The 17667-nt window shown below is 46.1% G+C and overlaps 1 protein-coding gene across 2 annotated transcripts in view; it reads right to left on the bottom strand.

Moving 5' to 3' along the window:
- The window catches only part of VAV3 (vav guanine nucleotide exchange factor 3), a 571528-nt gene that overhangs the window by 339728 nt on the left and 214133 nt on the right, over nt 1-17667 (bottom strand). For both annotated transcript variants that reach the window (XM_033916404.1, XM_033916405.1), the window contains exon 11: nt 6891-6959. In XM_033916404.1, coding sequence (XP_033772295.1) covers nt 6891-6959 — 69 coding nt within the window. The remainder of the gene's footprint in view (nt 1-6890; nt 6960-17667) is intronic.

Genomic DNA, 17667 nt, shown 5'->3' with positions numbered 1-17667 from the left:
AATGGTAGCACTACAGTAATGTCGTCAGCTTAAATGTAAAAGTTCAGTTTTAGGCTTTGTAGCAGATGTCCCAATATGATAAGGTAGATGTTGAATAGAGTCGGAGATAGCAGGGAGCCCTGGGGCAACCAGCAGTTGTTTTTCCAGCTGATGGAGAATTTGGCTTCTTTGAATACCTGATAGGATCTGAACTCGAGGAATTCCTGGAACCAGTTGTTAGCATTTTCTGTGATGCCTAAGGATTCTAAACAGTTCATTAAGATGGTGTGATCTACTAGGTCGAAGGCAGAACTTAGGTCCAGTTGTAGAATCATTGCACTGGTGCCTTGACTGAGAAGGGAGTGTAGGTGGTTTAGGAGTGAGGCCATAATTGTTTCGGTGCTGAAACTGGGTCTGAAACCTGATTGGTTGTTCTGCAGAAGGTTGAATTTGTCTAGGTAGGTATTTAGTTCAGCGTTTACCAGGCCTTCCATTAATTTAGCAGCAAGAGGGATGTTTGCGACAGGTCTAAAATTGGATGTTTCTTTGGTGTTCTTTTTAATAGGAGTTATTACAATTTGACTCAAGTCCTCTGGAAACTTGCCAATGGATAGTTGTAGGTTGATCCAGTCTAGTAGTTTGGCTTTGAAGTTGATAGGGGCCGCTTTCATCACATTTGGGGGGCAGGGATCCAGTATGATTAGCATTCAAAAACAAATTTTACAGTAAAATACCTATGGACTCCTTTTAATAAATGGCACTAGAGGATTTTAGCGCAAGATAAATGCGCCAACGCTCATAGAATTTCTATGAGTGTCAGAGCATTTACCTCGCCGTCCTGAACTAAAAACCCCTAGCATTGTTTAGTAAAACCCAACGTAGGTTTTCTATGACTCCCCTAATATGGTCTAATGCAATAAGACATAATATTTATGTTTCTTGGTATGTTTTCCTGTAAATATACCCATTTCAATAAATGAAACATTCTGCATTTCTAAGTGAATAAATCAACAAAACTGGCTTGTTCATCTTCTCTTTGGGGTCCTTTTACTATTTAGCATGCGCTAAACACTAGCGCATCCATTACAGTCTATGGACACGTTAGCGTTTAGCGCACGCACTAAAATGGATAACGCGCCTTGGTAAAAGAGGGGGTTGATTTCTTAAATTTGAATTTGAAAAGTACTCCCTAAGAATCTGGGAAATCCAAAAATCTAGACAGATCCTGAGAAGCCCAAATTTTTGGGCCTGTATGGTATGGATAATGTTATAAAGGATTTGGTGTATGCTCCAGTAACCAAAAGAAAACCCAGCAGATCCGCAGCCAAAAGGAGGTGGTAGCGGCAATTTAGTGTGCGCTATTCCGCGCATTAAGGCCCTAGCGCGCCTTTGTGAAAGGAGCGCTTAGTTCTTAGTGGAGCACAAGATCTGGTGCAGGAAGTAATGGTGCTGGTGAAAACTTGATAACGGTGTTCATAACAGGTTCAGATTTGATATAATCTCTGGAGTAAGAACACACAGGAAATCCAATATGTTACCATTTAACTTTAAAAAAAAGGAGACTATGATAAAATGAGGAGAATCGTCAAAAAAAAAAAAATCAGAAGAGCAGCTACAGGCATGGATGTTATTAAAAAATGGAAACTCAGACTAGATGTAATCCACATTTTTGAAAAGGTAGAAGGAAGGCCAAGCAACAGCCAGCATGATTATCAAGTGAGGTGACGGAAGCTATTAGAACTAAAAGAACATCCTTCAGAAAATGGAAGGAGGATCCGACTGAAGATAACTGAAGAAAACAGCATAATGACTAGCAAGTCAAATACAAAGCTTTAATAAGGAAGACAAAAAGAGATTTTGAGAAGATTACATTGGAGAAAAAATATACAGACACACATTTTCGAAAGAATTTCCAAATCAAAATTGGGACGTCCTGTTCATAACGTCCCAAAAAAACCATCTATCTCACAGTAATTTTCGAACAGGAAAGAAATCCAGATTTCCTTTTTGAAAATTCATGAGAACGTCTTTACGCCGAAGACATCCATCCTAAACAATCATTTTACAAACTGAAACATTTAAATTATAAATGGGGTAAACAAGGAATGTCTGACTGGGAGCAACTCATATGAAAATGGCCACACAGATATTCTTGCAGGAGTAGCCTAGTGGTTAGGAAGGTAGACTAATCAAGGGATACAGATTCAAATCTTACTAATCTTTTTTATTTTGTAAATGTGATCCCTCTAGGAAAAGAACAATGCCTAACTTTTCAAGTTAAGGATAACCACACGTACAAGGGGGCACTCAGAGAAATTGAAAGGGGAGAGGTTTAGATCAAACGCCAGGAAGTTCTTCTTCACACAGAGGGTGGTGGATACATGGAATGCGCTGCCGGAGGATGGAGTAAGCAGAAGCACGCTACAGGGCTTCAAAGAAGCTTTGGATAGGTACTTGGAGGACAAAGGGATAGAAGGGTACAGATAAGAATAGAGGTAGAGGTAAGTTAAAAAATTAGTCAGGGACCACTGTTTCAGGCAATAGGCCTGAAGGGCCGCCGCGGGTGCGGACCGCTGGGCAAGATGGACCTATGGTCTGCCTCAGCGGAGGCAACTCTTATGTTATTATGTTCTTATGTACTGTACCTGTCTTTCAGACCTGCAGGTGTCTTATATATTTTGGTATAATAAGTGTGTTTCTGTTTCTGGAAGGTACTCTAGGGAAAGATATTAGATTTGAACCTATGTCTCTTATTTTACCTATGGGATTTGAACCTATGTCTCTTATTTTACCTATGGGATTTGAACCTATGTCTCTTATTTTACCTATGGGATTTGAACCTATGTCTCTTATTTTACAGTCCACTGTGCTAACCATTAGACTACTCCTCTGACATACTTGTTATTTTATTCAGAATGGCCATTAACAGATGCAGCTGACAAAGAGCCTGGTTTTCCTTTCTGGTTTCACTTTCAGGTAGGGTTGTCAGACGTCTGGACTTACCCGGACATGTCCTCTTTTTAGAGGACTGTCCGGGCGTCCGGACGGCTTTTCACAACCCGGCACTTTGTCTGGGTTTTGAAAAGCTGGTAAGATCGGGGGCCCGAGTCTGGCGTGCATCTGCACATGTGCGGATGCAATGCGGTGATGTCATGCGCATGTGTGTATGTGTGCGATGTCATCATGTCACATCTGTGCATGTGCAGATGTATTCCAGACCCGGCCCAAAGAGATGAGCTTTGCGTGGGGCTGGGGTTGGGAGGCGGAATGGGGCAGGGCTGGGAGCAGAACAGCGCAGGGCCCAACGAGATGGGCTGGAGGGCAGAATGGGGCAAGGCCACATGTCCTCCTTTACCAGATGCAAAATCTAGTAACCCTACTTTCAGGGGAAAGGGAAAGGGGATTAAGGTAGGGTCATGCCTTAATCTCTCCAGTGATCAGCTGCTCAATCAATACGGAGCGTAGCTGCACATTAATAATAATAATTTATTGTTTATATACCACCAAAGCCAAAGTAGTTCGAGGCGGTTTACAATAAAGAAGAGCTGGACATACAGCGAAAAAACAATGAAGTCTTTGAGTACATGAATATTTGTACAGAGTATGGTAACATTCTAGATGCGGGTTTACAATAAAAAGTAAGTCGAGGCGATTTACAATAGGAAGAGCAGGTCATACAGTGTGGGAATAAGCAGTGAAGACTTTAGGAATTCTTGGTCACAAATCGGTTGAACAGGTTGGTTTTAATAAGTTTTCTGAAGTTGAGGTAGGATGAGTGCATGATGATGCTGCTTAACCAGTCGTTCTGTAGACTTGCTTGGAAGGCAAGTGTTCTGTCAAGGAATCTTTTGTATCGGCAGGTTTTTATTGTAGGGTGGCTAAACATGCGTATTCTGCATGTAGGCCTGGTGAAGCTGTCTAGTTTAAAGTGGGAGACCAGGTACAGAGGGGCCAAACCGAGAATGGATTTGAAACAGAGACAGGCGAATTTGAACAATACTCTTGCCTCCAGGGGCAACCAGTGGAGTTTTTGGTAGTAGGTGGTTATGTGATCCCATTTCTTTTGGCCAAAAATCAGTTGCACAGCTGAGTTTTGTATGATTCGGAGTCTTTGAATGGTTTTCTTGAGAGACCCAAGATAAATAATATTGCAATAGTCGAGTAGGTTTAAGATGGAGGATTGCACCAGTAAGCGGAATGATGTTGTGTCGAAGTACTTTCTGATGGTTCTTAGTTTACATAGTGTCGAGAAGCCTTTTCTGATTATTATAACTCAGACCCCTGATAAAGCCGTAAACAGGTGAAATGGGTCCCTGTTAGGCAGTATGAACTTTATCTTGCTACAACAAAGATATCGGCGTTAAAGTTACCTTGAGATAAGTGCCGAACATTGTTATTTATTTTGCACGTGAGCACTTTGCTAAAATATTTTGCACTAAGCAGCAGCACTTTTCTCAAGCAAATAGTGATACTGAGCTCGATGAAAGATACCCCTTTCCTGCACAAGCTGATAAGAAATCGTTTATGGTTCATTAGCACAGGCATCTGAGAGCACAGTATTCAAGATTGTAGATAATCAAATATACAAGTCTTGTTGTCTTGTTAATCCAGCGATTAAGTGGACTTGTTTCCATTGTGACTTAATTCAGTGTTTAATCTATGCTATTGCCATACATTTTTTTATTCAAGGAATCCAATAAAATGTCTTCTTTCAAATAAAAAAACAATATTGCAGTGCACACACCTTTGTGGTCATTCTTCATCTGAGCCAACAGCATGACAACCTATATAAAGAATCTAGCAGCTCTAATGTGAATATAATTAATATTCATAAAATAAATTTATGAAGGATTTTAGGGATCATTGGAGAGATAGAAACTGTCTTCTTGTAATTTATATTAGCAACTGGAGATCTAAAGCTGATTAAATCTGAACCACATGCAAATCAGGGGAATATGGATAAACAGAGTCAGAGACATACCCCGAACAGATTAATAGACAAGGCAGGCTTAAACCATTGGACCAGCTGAGGCTTTGGCCCAGGGCACCAGTAATTACCAAAATACCTGGTGTACCAAAATACCTGGTGTACAGGTTAAGCCTTTTCTTTTCCCTTCCCCACATGTCTGGCCTCTCTCCAGAGTGAAAATAGCTGTTGGAAGACAGCTGATGTGGGTGAGTGGTCAGATGATAGAAGCTGGCTGGAAGAAAACTGATGCAGGCAGGCAGGTAGGAGTAAGCTAGCTGGAGGAGAGTTGATGCAGATGAGTGGGAAAATGGGGGAAGCTGGCGGGAAGGGAGCTGATGCAAGTGGATAAGTGAGAGGAGCTGGCTGGAAGGGAGTTGATGTGGGCAGGCAGGGAGAGCTGGCTAAATGGAGCTGATGTAGACCCCAAGATCGGGGCAAGGGGTGCCAGAAACCCTTGCACTATCTTTGCTCTTGCACAGACTTACATCTTCTCCAAGGCAGGTGCTAATATGTGTGGATCTGTGCATCCACTGTATGTATATACTGTGCATAAGAATTGCCGCTGCTGGGTCAGACCAGTGGTTCATCGTGTCCAGCAGTCCGCTCACACGTCGGCCCTCTGGTCAAAGACCAGTGCCCTAACTGAGACTAGCCCTACCTGCGTACGTTCCAGTTCAGCAGGAACTTGTCTAACTTTGTCTTGAATCCCTGGAGGGTGTTTTCCCTTATGACAGACTACGGAAGAGCGTTCCAGTTTTCCACCACTCTCTGGGTAAAGAAGAACTTCCTTACGTTCGTACGGAATCTATCCCCTTTCAATTTTAGAGAGTGCCCTCTCGTTCTCCCTACCTTGGAGAGGGTGAACAACCTGTCCTTATATACTAAGTCTATTCCCTTCAGTACCTTGAATGTTTCGATCTCAATCTCCTCTGCTCGAGGGGCAGGCTAAGGAATGCTTACTCCAACATTCTACAAAAAGGAAGCGTTATCTTTCTGTGCGTCTCCTTTGTCATTTTATAACACACATTTTCTATGTATAAGATATGATTTAAACATGGAAAAAGCTTTCTAAAATTATCACCACAAAGTGTAGGCAGAAAGGTGCAAATCTTACAGGGAAATTCCACCCATTCTCTTTGAAATCTACCCCAGTACGGACAGTCTGGAGTATCTCTTTCAAGTATGTGAAGACTTGTACTTTTTTTTTAATAATGATTCTGAAAACATTTTAACCATCTAGAGCAGTGGTTCCCAAGCCTGTCCCGGAGGACCCCCAGGCCAGTCGGGTTTTCAAGATAGCCCTAATGAATATGCATGACAGAGATTTGCATATAATGGAGATGCCAGGAATGCAGATCTGCTCCATGCATATTCATTAGGGCTATCTTGAAAACCTGACTGGCCTGGGGGTCCTTCAGGACAGGTTTGGGAACCACTGATCTAGAGTAATTATAAGTTTTTCAAAACAAAATATCTGTCAGATGTGAATGAGGTCACTCATTCAAGTCAATATTGCAAAGATTTAACCGACACTATCTCTACTTTATTGAGAGAAAAAAAATGCATAAAGTAGCCTAATGGTTACAGCTGCTGCCTCAGCACCCTGAAGCTGTAGGTTCAAGCCCTGTGCTGTCCTTGTGACCCTGAGCAAGTCACTCAACTCTCCATTGCCCCAGGTATTATAGTTTGATTGTGAGCCCACCGGGACAGATAGGGAAAATAAAGTACCTGCTTACTAGTCAATCGTTTTGATATCTTTGATACCCATAACTATTTCAAAGTGGACCATAAAACAGTTAGCTAGCAAGTTCCGTCAGTACCCACGAGTATAGTCACGCAATTATACAATCAGTCTACAGCAGAAAAGGAAATGACAGAAAATGTTGTCTTGAACTATTTTCATCCATAATAATAATTCTAATACACCAGTACAGATCCTTACCTTCATTGCATCAAGTGCTAGCTTCAGGTTTTCCTTCTCAGCTGGATCACCGGTGTGCTTCACTAGCTCCTATCGGATAGAAGAGATAGGGACAAAGATGAGCAAGTCCATTAAAAGTGGGATCCAAACACAGGAGACAACTTTTCTAAATAGCCGAGAGCACCATACCCGGTAAAGATTATCATCTCTTGAACACTGTGTAGGAGTTTCCTCAGTATTGGGGTTGCTCAAACACTCACTTTACCCACAAAGCAAACAATAATGCATCCAAGTGTATCACAGAAAAGCAACAGGATATTTCTGGTGTTGCAAAACCCCCACCATGTGGAGCTCCATATAGAAAGCAAATATTGTGGCCAAACAACTTTATTTGCAGTATGGAATTCAAAGAATTTGGTTGAATGCACTCATGGGCCTTCAAAGCAATCATTTTTGAAGAACAAGATGTCCAGTCAGATTTCCAGAAACAAAAAAGCTTAACAGCGGATTCCTATGCATACATAGGTACTGCAGCTTTAATATCCAATTCACAAGCGGCTTAAATTCAGCTAAGAATTTCCTAATCTTGGAAATTTAGGTAATGTACATTAAGCCTAAAGCCACAAGCCAACAGACTCCAAAAAAACACTGTTTGCAATTGTTCACACTGCTGCACTTTTGCTGCTTTGGAATGTCCTCCATCAGGCATCCTCCGTCCCAGGAACATTTGCTTTAGGTTGTATTCATCCCTGATTTTAGATTTTCTATGTGTATGTGTTTTATACACAGTCCCGTGTCTTGTATTGCCTATCCATACTCTTGTTTGTATTGATATTACTACTACTTATCACTTAAATAGCGCTGAAAAGCGTATGCAGCGCTGTACACTTTGATATTTACAGACGGTCCCTGGTCGAAAGAGCTTACAATCTAACTTGGACAGACAGACATGACACATAGGGTAGGGGATGCAGAACCCAAGGTGAGAGGAGTTAGGAGTCAAAAGTACTCTCAAAGAGATGGGGCTTTTAACTGGGCCTTGAACACTGCCAGAGACGGAGCCTGCCATAGGGATTCGGGTAGCTTGTTCTAAGCATATGGCTCAGCGAGGCAGAAGGGACGGAGTCTGGAGTTGGCAGCCGAAGAAAAGGGCACAGATAGGAGGGACTTACCAGCTGAGTGGAGCTCACCGGGGGGGGGGGGGGATCATAGGGGAAGATAAGTGAAGAGAGATAGTGAGGGGCAGCCGAGTGAGTGCATTTGAAGGTCAGTAAGAGGAGTTTGAATTGTATTTGGAAACGGATGGGAAGTCAATGAAGTGACTTTGTGAGTAAAGTGGTTCTCCAGGAATACGAGTCGTGCAGCCAAATTCTGGACGGATTGGAGGGGAGCGAGAAGGCTAAGCGGAAGGCCTGAGAGTAGCGAGTTGCAGTAGTCTAAGCAAGAGGTGATGAGGGCATAGATAAATCCCTTGTAAACTGCTTTACTGATAAGCTGTCAAAAGGAGGTACATGAAATTCTTTAATAAATTTAACTAAACCACACTACACCTCCAGCAATGTCTAAATGCAGAAAACGTACAAGTAGGTGTAATCTTGCAGCACATTGTTGTGTGTGGTACTATCCCATTACAATTTTACAAGAACCCCTTTCTGTGTGTAGAACATGATTTACACACAGAAAGAGCTTCATTATGTCTTCACAGATGCACGCAGCCCTGATCTAAAAGACAATGCTTAATGAACATTAGATTAACAAATATTTACAAATAATGAACACTTCACCTTCAATGCGGATCGCCAGATGAGGTACCTATGAGGCTAGGGCAGGGAGGGAGGCAGGGGCAGAGCCTGGCGGTGGCCTGAAAAAAAAATTATGGGAGGGGCATTGACCGAATATAAACCGGGACCCCCATTTTCCAGCCAATTTTTTGGCCCAAAAAAACCGTTTATATTCAAGTATATACGGTACTCCAAAAGTTATTCATCATGAAGTAAGAATTAGTTTTTAATTATATAACATGAGGCTGTATATTCATGCAATGCATATTTAACAAGTGAAGGAAGCTATTCGAGCTAAAAGAGAATCCGTCAGAAAGTGGAAGAAGGATCCGACTGAAAATAATTGTAAACAGCACAAGGGATGTCAAGTCAAATGCAAGGCGCTAAATAAAGAAGGCAAAGAAAGGACATGGAAAAGAAGATTGCACTGGAAGCAAAAACACACAGTAAAAACTTTTTTTAGGTATAATAAAAGCAAGACACCAGAAAGAGAAGTGTTTGGATCGCTAGATGACCGAGTTATAAAAGGGGGTCTCAGGGAAGACAAGGCCATAGCGGAGAGATTAAATGAATTCTTTGGCTCGGTCTTCACAGAGGAAGATTTGGGGGAGTTGCCTGTGCCAGAAATGGTATTCAATTTTGATGAATCAGAGGAACTCTGTAACACTGGGGGCTCCTTTTACGAAGGTGCGCTAGCATTTATAGAGCACGCACCGGATTAGCGCGCGCTAGCCGAAAAACTACCACCTGCTCAAGAGGAGGCGGTAGCGGCTAGCATGCACTATTCCGCGCGTTAAGGCCCTAACACGCCTTCGTAAAAGGAGCCCTGGATGGGGTCAATATGACAAACTGAACAGTAGCAAATTGCCTGGATCGGACCGTATACATCCCAGAATACTGATCAAATTGGAAAATGAACTTGCAAAGCTATTGTTAGTAATTTTTCTCTAAAATCCAGCTTCATACTGGAAGATAGGAGGGTGGCCAACGTGACTTTTCTTCAAAGTTGAAAGCAAAAACAAACAAACAAAAAGAAAACTTTACCCAAACAAGCTTTTACATTCCCCAAAGTCCAGCTGCAACTTTGTCTCAGTCTCTGCAGCTTTCTGGCTACCAGAGCCAACTTTCAGGAGCCCCCTGGACACCAGGGCTGGCCCTGATGGCCACTCTGCTCTGGCTCCTTTCTTTTCTTTGGCTTGAATCACAGCCATGCTTCAATTCAAGGCTTTTCAGGAAGTTTTACCACTTGACCCCCCCTGAGCTATATTCCCCTACTAACCAGTCTTTGACCCTGGGTAGAAGAATGAGGAACTTTAACCCCCCTTTTAATATGGATAATCTATATCCCTCCCTGGTTCCTACTTCCAGGTGATTTAGAATGTCAGGCTCTGAATCTGCCTTAAGGGTTCCTTTCCCTGTGCAGGATAACTAATCTTAGCCCATTCCCCTTTCAACAGGCTTCCCCCAGCACTAAAGGGATCTTGGCTTTACTTTGTCTAACATCAAAGTCTCACATTCATTTAAGAAACATTCATTCATAAGAACTTTAATACTCTCCTACAAGCTTATAGACCATCTTCAGGCTTTTAGTAAGTTTGCATTAACTTCCACAAAAGATTTTATTTACACATGCTTTCTTCAGACTCACTTACTGCCTCTGGGCTCCAGTCCATCCCATGGTCACTATACTGTATATGTCAGAATCAACTTCTGCTATTTCTATAGGCATTTCCTCCCCTTCTGAACACCTCCCTTGGACAGCTTCAAAATGCCTTTGCCCTGGCTGCCTTTTCTAGCTCCTGCTTTAGAGCTGGGCTTCTAACAGTTTTAGTGCATTCTGGAATACACTGCTTCTCCTAGGACAAGCAGGATGAGTCAGCCACATATGGGTGTTGTCCCAACAACTCCCAATTTGCAGATAAGCTCTCCAATAGCTCAGAGAGATTTTTTTTTTTCCTCTCTCTCTCTGAGCACGTGCAGTGCCCGGGCCCCACTGGGCATGCCCGAGCCCTACCCATTTCCCCCTGCTTCCCCCTAATCCCCAGTCTTTAGTTTCCGCCCGTTCTCATCGGTCAGATTTTCTACAGCTCTCCATTACAACTTTTCTACTCATCACCTTGAAGATGCCTGAATCATCTAAAGAAATGACTGGGATACAGGAGAAGGATGAATGCACTGGATCCTCATGAATTGTGCGCCCACTGATTGGATCCGGCGCTCGAGGTTTCCGTGTTGCTTGCATTGTGCGCACATGTCACCACGTGCACGCAAGCTAAGGAAGAGGGCACTAAGAGACTTCATGAAGAGAAGTGAGGCCCGAGAATCTTCCTCCAGCAGCCATCCTCATCGGAATGCAGCAGCGGGGGATCCACAAGCTACAGCGGCAAGAGCCTCCAGGATGCCCTGGCTCAGCTAATCCCCCCGCCTGCACTCGGCCCGGTAGAGAAATATCTCCCGGAGTCCCTGCATGTTGCCGCTTACAGCCAGCCTCTGCAGGGCAGCCGATAGGAGTCTCACCAGACCGAGAGATCTCTCCAGGAGTCACTGCATGCTGCTGCGTAAAGCCAGCCTCTGCGGTCAGCAGATCGGGGTTTTCGCCCTCCAGACAGAGATCTCCCCCGGAGTTTTTGCATGCTGCCGTGTAAAGCCAGCCTCTGCAATCAGCAGATTGGGGTTTTCGCCCTTCAGACTGCATGCTGCCGCGTACAGCCAGCCTCTGCAGGGAGCCGATTGGTGTTCCCCCTCCAGCCCCAAAGGTAAGTCCTATCTGCTTGTTTTTGGGAAAACCTCTGATAATCTTTTGCAGCCCCGCGGGCTCTGCCCCACCCTCCTCCCAATCTTAATTTAAGGAGAAAGAAACTCCCATGCTTCTTTCCCTCGGAGGGGACCTGCAGACCTCTCCCACCAGTAGGAGACATGCTGCCTCAGAGTTCAGCTTGTAAAGGACATGCTGAAAACAAAAAAAAAACAAAACTCGATGCTTCTTTCCCTCTTGGGGTCCTGCAGAGTCTGCAGTTCACACCTCTCCCACCCCTACCCCTACCCCTCTCATGTCGGGAACGAGGAGTCTGCCTTTCACAGCAGGGTGCTGATATCATCAGTGATGCGGCATGTCAGACCACGCCTCTCCAAAAATGGGGCTTTGAAACTCCTCAGCCTAAAGAGCTGTTTGCACTTATACTTAGGCAGACAGTGCTTTTCCAGCCAGCATGAGGGACTCTGCTACTATTTATGATTTCTATAGCACTGAAAGGCATATGCAGCGCTGTACAGTTTAATATACAATAGGCAGTACAGCAGGAGAAGCCCACTCAAGAGGCATCATCACTCCTCTTTCTCTGCCTCCAAGCACAGTGGGAAACGCAGCCAGGAGCACTGGCACAGATGAAGGGGTGCATCCTGCCCCCTCTCCGCAGGCTCTCCCCCCCTCTCAAGAATGACAGAGAATGTCGGTGGGGTACATGGAGCCACCCAACCAGTCAAGTGGAGCAGCACATGAACCTGCGAACCACCAGGGGTGGGACCAGCAGCAACAGTTAATCCTCCTGCTGACCCACTCCTCTGTCAGCGGGCAACACTCCCCCCAATGTTTCCCTTTAGAGGGAGCCACGCACAACAACATGGCACGTTCCAGCGGCATGCCATGCACCCAAGCAACAGAGGAACAAGCAACACACCAGCCTCAGCCACGCCCCGAGTCACCACCCACAAAAATAAATAAATAATTAACCCCCCCCAAAAAAAAGAAACCCCACAAACGAGGACTCACCCCACCAAGTCCCTCCAGAAACTCACAGCCTTTCTCAAGATCCACGTGGGTGGACAACAAGTACCCAAGACAGAGTACTACAAGACCTGAACTACCAGTACCAGTACTTCACGCAGGCAGTGGTGATTCCAGTCCACAAGAACCTCCTGGACTGCAGAGACAAGATTTTGGCTGACTCCCTCTTCAGGGCAACCAACATCAAGGAGACTGGGATTGAAGTACCAGATCTTTCCAGCCCAGAGATTCGACAACCCGCAGCAGCCATACATGGACATTGCGGTAGCCTTGGCGTTTAAGAGAAACAGGGCAGCACGACCCCCCCCTCCAACGCCCCGTCAGGGAAGGACCTGAAAAACCCTGGATTCCCGGGGAAAAAGAACTTCGAGGGCGCAATGCTGAGCGCACGAATTGCTGCGCGCCAGTTCCAGATGCGGCTTTATCAGGCCAGTGAGAGAAAATAAATAAATAAAATAAAATAGGGACTCCAGCTCACTACCGAGCCAGTCCACACTGGCAGCAGTCTGTGCCCCAGCGCTCGCAACAGTAACATAACTGCTACGCAAACAAGCAGCGCCCGAGGGGCAGGGGCATCCAAGGGCAGCCCTCTTCCCAAGACAAAAACAGAACCTTGACCACCCTTCGGCCCAGCAGGATCAGATTGTCTGCGAAGGCTTGGCCCAGGATCACCATTGACCAGTGGGCCCTCAGCATCATCAAGCAGGGATTTCGAATTCGTCTCCACTCCCGCCCCCCCCCCCCCCGAGTGGGAGGGGCACCCTCCATCTGACGACCCAATTTTCCTGCAGCAAGGAGAGGACCTGCTTCGGCAGAATCAATAGAGGCGGTGACGAACAGAGGAGATCACCAAGGGGTTTCTACTCCAGGAACCCCCGCGTCCCCCATGGACAAGGACAATGCTCGATCCTGGATCTCTGCAAGCTTAACAGGTACATACACAAGGTCCAGAGGCACTATCTGGGTATAGTCTTGGCCCTGTTACAGCCCGAGTATTGGCTAGTATCCCTTGACTTACATGATGCATACACTCACGTGCCCATGCACCCAGCCCACAGGAGGCATCGTCGCTTCTAAAGCCAAGACAGACGCCTCCAGTACAAGGTCCTACCCCTTGGACTCTCAACGGCTCCAAGAGCGTTCACAAAGTGCGTGGCAGTGGCACATCCACGCCTTCAAGGGGTGTGCGTCCTATCTTATCTCGACAGCTGGCAGCCCCGACAACCACCATAACCCTCCTCCAAGAACTGGGGTTCCTCATCAACTACATGAAATCCCACCTGATACCCCCCCCCAGGGGATATCGTTCATCTGGGCAGTCATCGACACCACACAGACCAAGGCCGTCCTACGGGACTACCAGATCGACGCCATGACATCCCTGGCCCAGTGCATCCCTGCCAGCAGCTCATCGTCAGCACGCTCCCTCCTGTGTCTTGGCTGCGGTCTTTGTTGTCCAGCACACCAGACTACACATGAGATCCCTGAAAGGGCACCTCAGACGTCACTGGGACCAGTGTACCCAACCTCTGACCACCCAGATACCCATTCGCCAGCCCATACACAAGACACTTCACTGGTGAACGGCCCGAGATAACTTAGCAAAAGGGAAATCAGACCACCACCTCACCAGCTGGTGGCCACCATGGATGCCTCCAAACATGGAGGGGGGACACACCTTCTCGATCCTCGCACAGGCGTCCTCACTCCATATCTACCTACTGGAGCTCAGGGCCATAGGGAATGCCCTTGAAACCTTCAAACAATGGGTGATAGGCAGGGCAGTCCTCACCCAAACAGAAAACCAGGTGGCCATGCACTATATCAACAAGCAGGGAGGGACAGGGTCAGCCTCGCTATGCAAGGAAGCTTGCCGCATGTGGGAGTTCACCAACTCCATTCAATGCCCCATCCAGGCAACTTACCTCCCTGGGGAGCAGAACGATCTGGCAGAAAGCCTCAGCCACCAGCTGGATCCCGATGAGTAGTGTCTCAACCCAGTGGCGACGAAGAAGATCTTCAGCACCTGGGGCACACTGAGCATCGAACTGTTTGCAACCGAACCGAACTCAAAATACTCGACCTTCTGCGCAAAGAGATCAACCCATCGCCGTCTCAGCCCCGACGGTCTGTCTGTGAGTTGGAACCACGGACTCTTATACGCCTACCCGCCATACTCTAAGTCTTGCAGAAGATCCTTCAGGACAGAGCAACGGTGATCATGATTGCCCTGTCCGGGCCCCTGCAACCATGGTTCCCATTCCGGCAAGGGATAGCGGTTCACCCACCTCTCCCCCCTTCCGATCAGTGCAGTTCTCATAACACAACGCGGGAACCTTACCCTCCACCACGACCTGCGTTCCTTAGCCCTGACCGCATGGATGATGAGAGGATGAACCTACCACAAGACGTGGAGCACACACTTATAGCAGCCAGAAGACCTTCAACCAGAAAAAGCTATGGGTTGAAACGGAGAAGGTTCTGCTACCGGTGCACAGACACGCAGCGAGACCCCTACAACTGCCCCATACCGGACGTCCTGCAGTACATACTGAGCTTATCTCAGTGGGACCTAAAACCCACTTCCATCAAGATCCACCTAAGTGCAATCGCAGCATACCACACTGGCCTAGACAACAAACCAGTGTCGAGGCATCCAGTAATCACAAAATTTCATGAAGGGACTGTCCAATCTGCACCCACCGGTCAGACCACCACCGCCCAGGTGGGACCTCAACTTGGTGCCACATCAGCTCACCTCAACCCCTTCAAACCTTTGGGGGAGGCAGATCCCGTATTCCTGGCCGGGAAAACCCTGACCATCATGTCGGCCGACACACTCCTCCATGAGAACAGGGTGGTACCCAGAACCCACCCCCGATTCTTGCCGAAGGTGGCTTTAGCTTGCCTCCCGGCACTCTACATCTCCCCACAGGGAGGCACACAGCCACCTCAGCAACACCTCCTGGACTGTGTGTGGGCCCTGACTATGCAGCAGATTAGACAAGCCTCAATTGTTTGTCTCCTACGACCAAAACAGACCAGGACTTCCGGCCACCAAACGCAGGCGCTCGCACTGGATATACAAGTGCATCCCCTTCACCTATAGAAAAGCGCCGCGTCAACCGCAGGTGGGAGCCCACGCCCACCAGCGCAGAGCCATAGCCACCACAACAGCTCATCTGCACCACACACCAATAGGGGACATCTGCGATACAGCCACTTGGTCCTCCATGCACACCTTCACCAAGCACCACTGCCTCGACATAGCATTCCACGCTCCAAATGCATTCGGCCGAGCAGTCTTGGAAGTGGCTCTTCCCTCCCAGAAGGGACAGCAACCACTAGCACAGCCTTGACGAACATTGATCAAGTAGGGTGTTATAGATATTAATTAAGTAGGTCTTCCAGCACTCCTGTCTAGACTGAATGTGGAATAGGCAAGTATGAATTCTCACATGCAAGTACGAATTGTCACTGTTGACTAGTTGGTTTCTCACTGTTCATTGATTGTCATTGACCAGTTCACTGTTCTGTGAGTATTATTGCTCAGTTAACACAGCACTTTATCTAAAACCTTGTTTCCTCAACTTCACCTGCTTCGCCTGATTACCCTGCCCGGCTCGGCCTCCACAGCCAGGCGAGGGATGCACAGAGCGCTAAGGCGCAGGTCCAGTCGGTACATCCCTCGGCTAGGGAGTTACCCATATGTGGCTGACTCATCCTGCTTGTCCTAAGAGAAAGTGTAGTTACTTAACTGTAACGTAGGTTCTCCGTGGACAGCAGGATAGTCAGCCACACAACCCACCCGCCTCCCCATACGGCCGACCCGGCCACAGCTAGGAACATCCTGGGGATTAGGGGGAAGCAGGGGGAAATGGGTAGGGCTCGAGCATGCCCAGTGGGGCCCGGGCACTGCACATGCTCAGAGAAAAAAAAAATAATAATAATCTCCCTGAGCTATTGGAGAGCTTATCCGCAAATTGGGAGCTGTTGGGACAACACCCATATGTGGCTGACTATCCTGCTGTCCACGGAGAACCTACGTTACAGGTAAGTAACTACACTTTACTAGGCACTGGAACTGACCTTCCTTCAGAGCATTCTCTGCTTTCTCTTCCCTGGGTTCCTGATTGCCTGCCTGTATGCATAGCTGGACTTAATTTATCCTGCTGTGTCTTTAGCTTTACTCTGGCTCCTGGAAGAACCTTGAGCTTTTCAGTCCCTCCTCCTTTCTTTAACCCTTGCTGTGTCAGATTGTTTGCAGAGAAGAGCAGGGGACCTATTGGCTTTCATAAAGCCAATACAAGCATTCAGGTTAAACCCCTTTGCAATCTTCCCACTGATCTGCTCTCCCTGTCTTCCCTTAGAGCTAGGCACAGCCATAGTGGACAAGTTTCTCTCTCTAGGCCAGGGGTATCAAAGTCCCTCCTCGAGGGCCGCAATCCAGTCAGGTTTTCAGGATTTCCCCAATGAATATGCATGAGATCTATTAGCATACAATGAAAGCAGCGCATGCAAATAGATATCATGCATATTCATTAGGGAAATCCTGAAAACCCGACTGGATTGCAGCCCTCGAGGAGGGACTTTGATACCCCTGCTCTAGGCACAGGGATATTTTCATTACTGGATGGGTTTAAACCAGAGTTTGAACCAGTGACAGGCTTTTCCCTGCCACAAAATCATATACAGTAGGCCCTGGCTGGTATTGTTGATTTTTTTTTTTTAAATTATTTTGTAGGTTCAACTAGATATCTCCACTTATACTCACAGTACCAAATGTTATAAAATAATTTTATTATTCCTCTACCTAGTTAAGAGCACACAGCTTGCAAGATATTACATGGTTATAAAACATTGACCGACATGATTGTTCACATGCTGTCTTTTCATAACATGTGAATTAATTGTGTTACGCTGATTTAAATTTCATAAATGTTTAAGGCTTTTCCTTTTAGAAATGTCTCCATCATCAATTTTATTTCATTTTTGTTTCTAATTTTATGTGCGTTTGAGTATAAATGACTCGGGTGGAAGTATTTTATGAAGTTTAATAAAGAAAAAGCATAAAACACTACAGAGTCTAAATTATGTCTTTCCTACAGGTAGTAGTTCTTCTAAAAGCTGACATTTTACAAGCATCAGCAAGGCTGAGACTCTAATACAGTAATATATTTCTATGGTGCAAAAGTAATGAGTCTCCTGGCATGGCCATCAGAATAAATTTATA

This window comes from Geotrypetes seraphini, chromosome 12 (assembly GCF_902459505.1).
Source record: "Geotrypetes seraphini chromosome 12, aGeoSer1.1, whole genome shotgun sequence".
In the NCBI taxonomy this organism is placed as follows: Eukaryota; Metazoa; Chordata; class Amphibia; order Gymnophiona; family Dermophiidae; genus Geotrypetes; species Geotrypetes seraphini.
The sequence above is the reverse complement of the archived record's forward strand: the minus strand, read 5'-3'. Positions and strand labels throughout refer to the sequence as shown.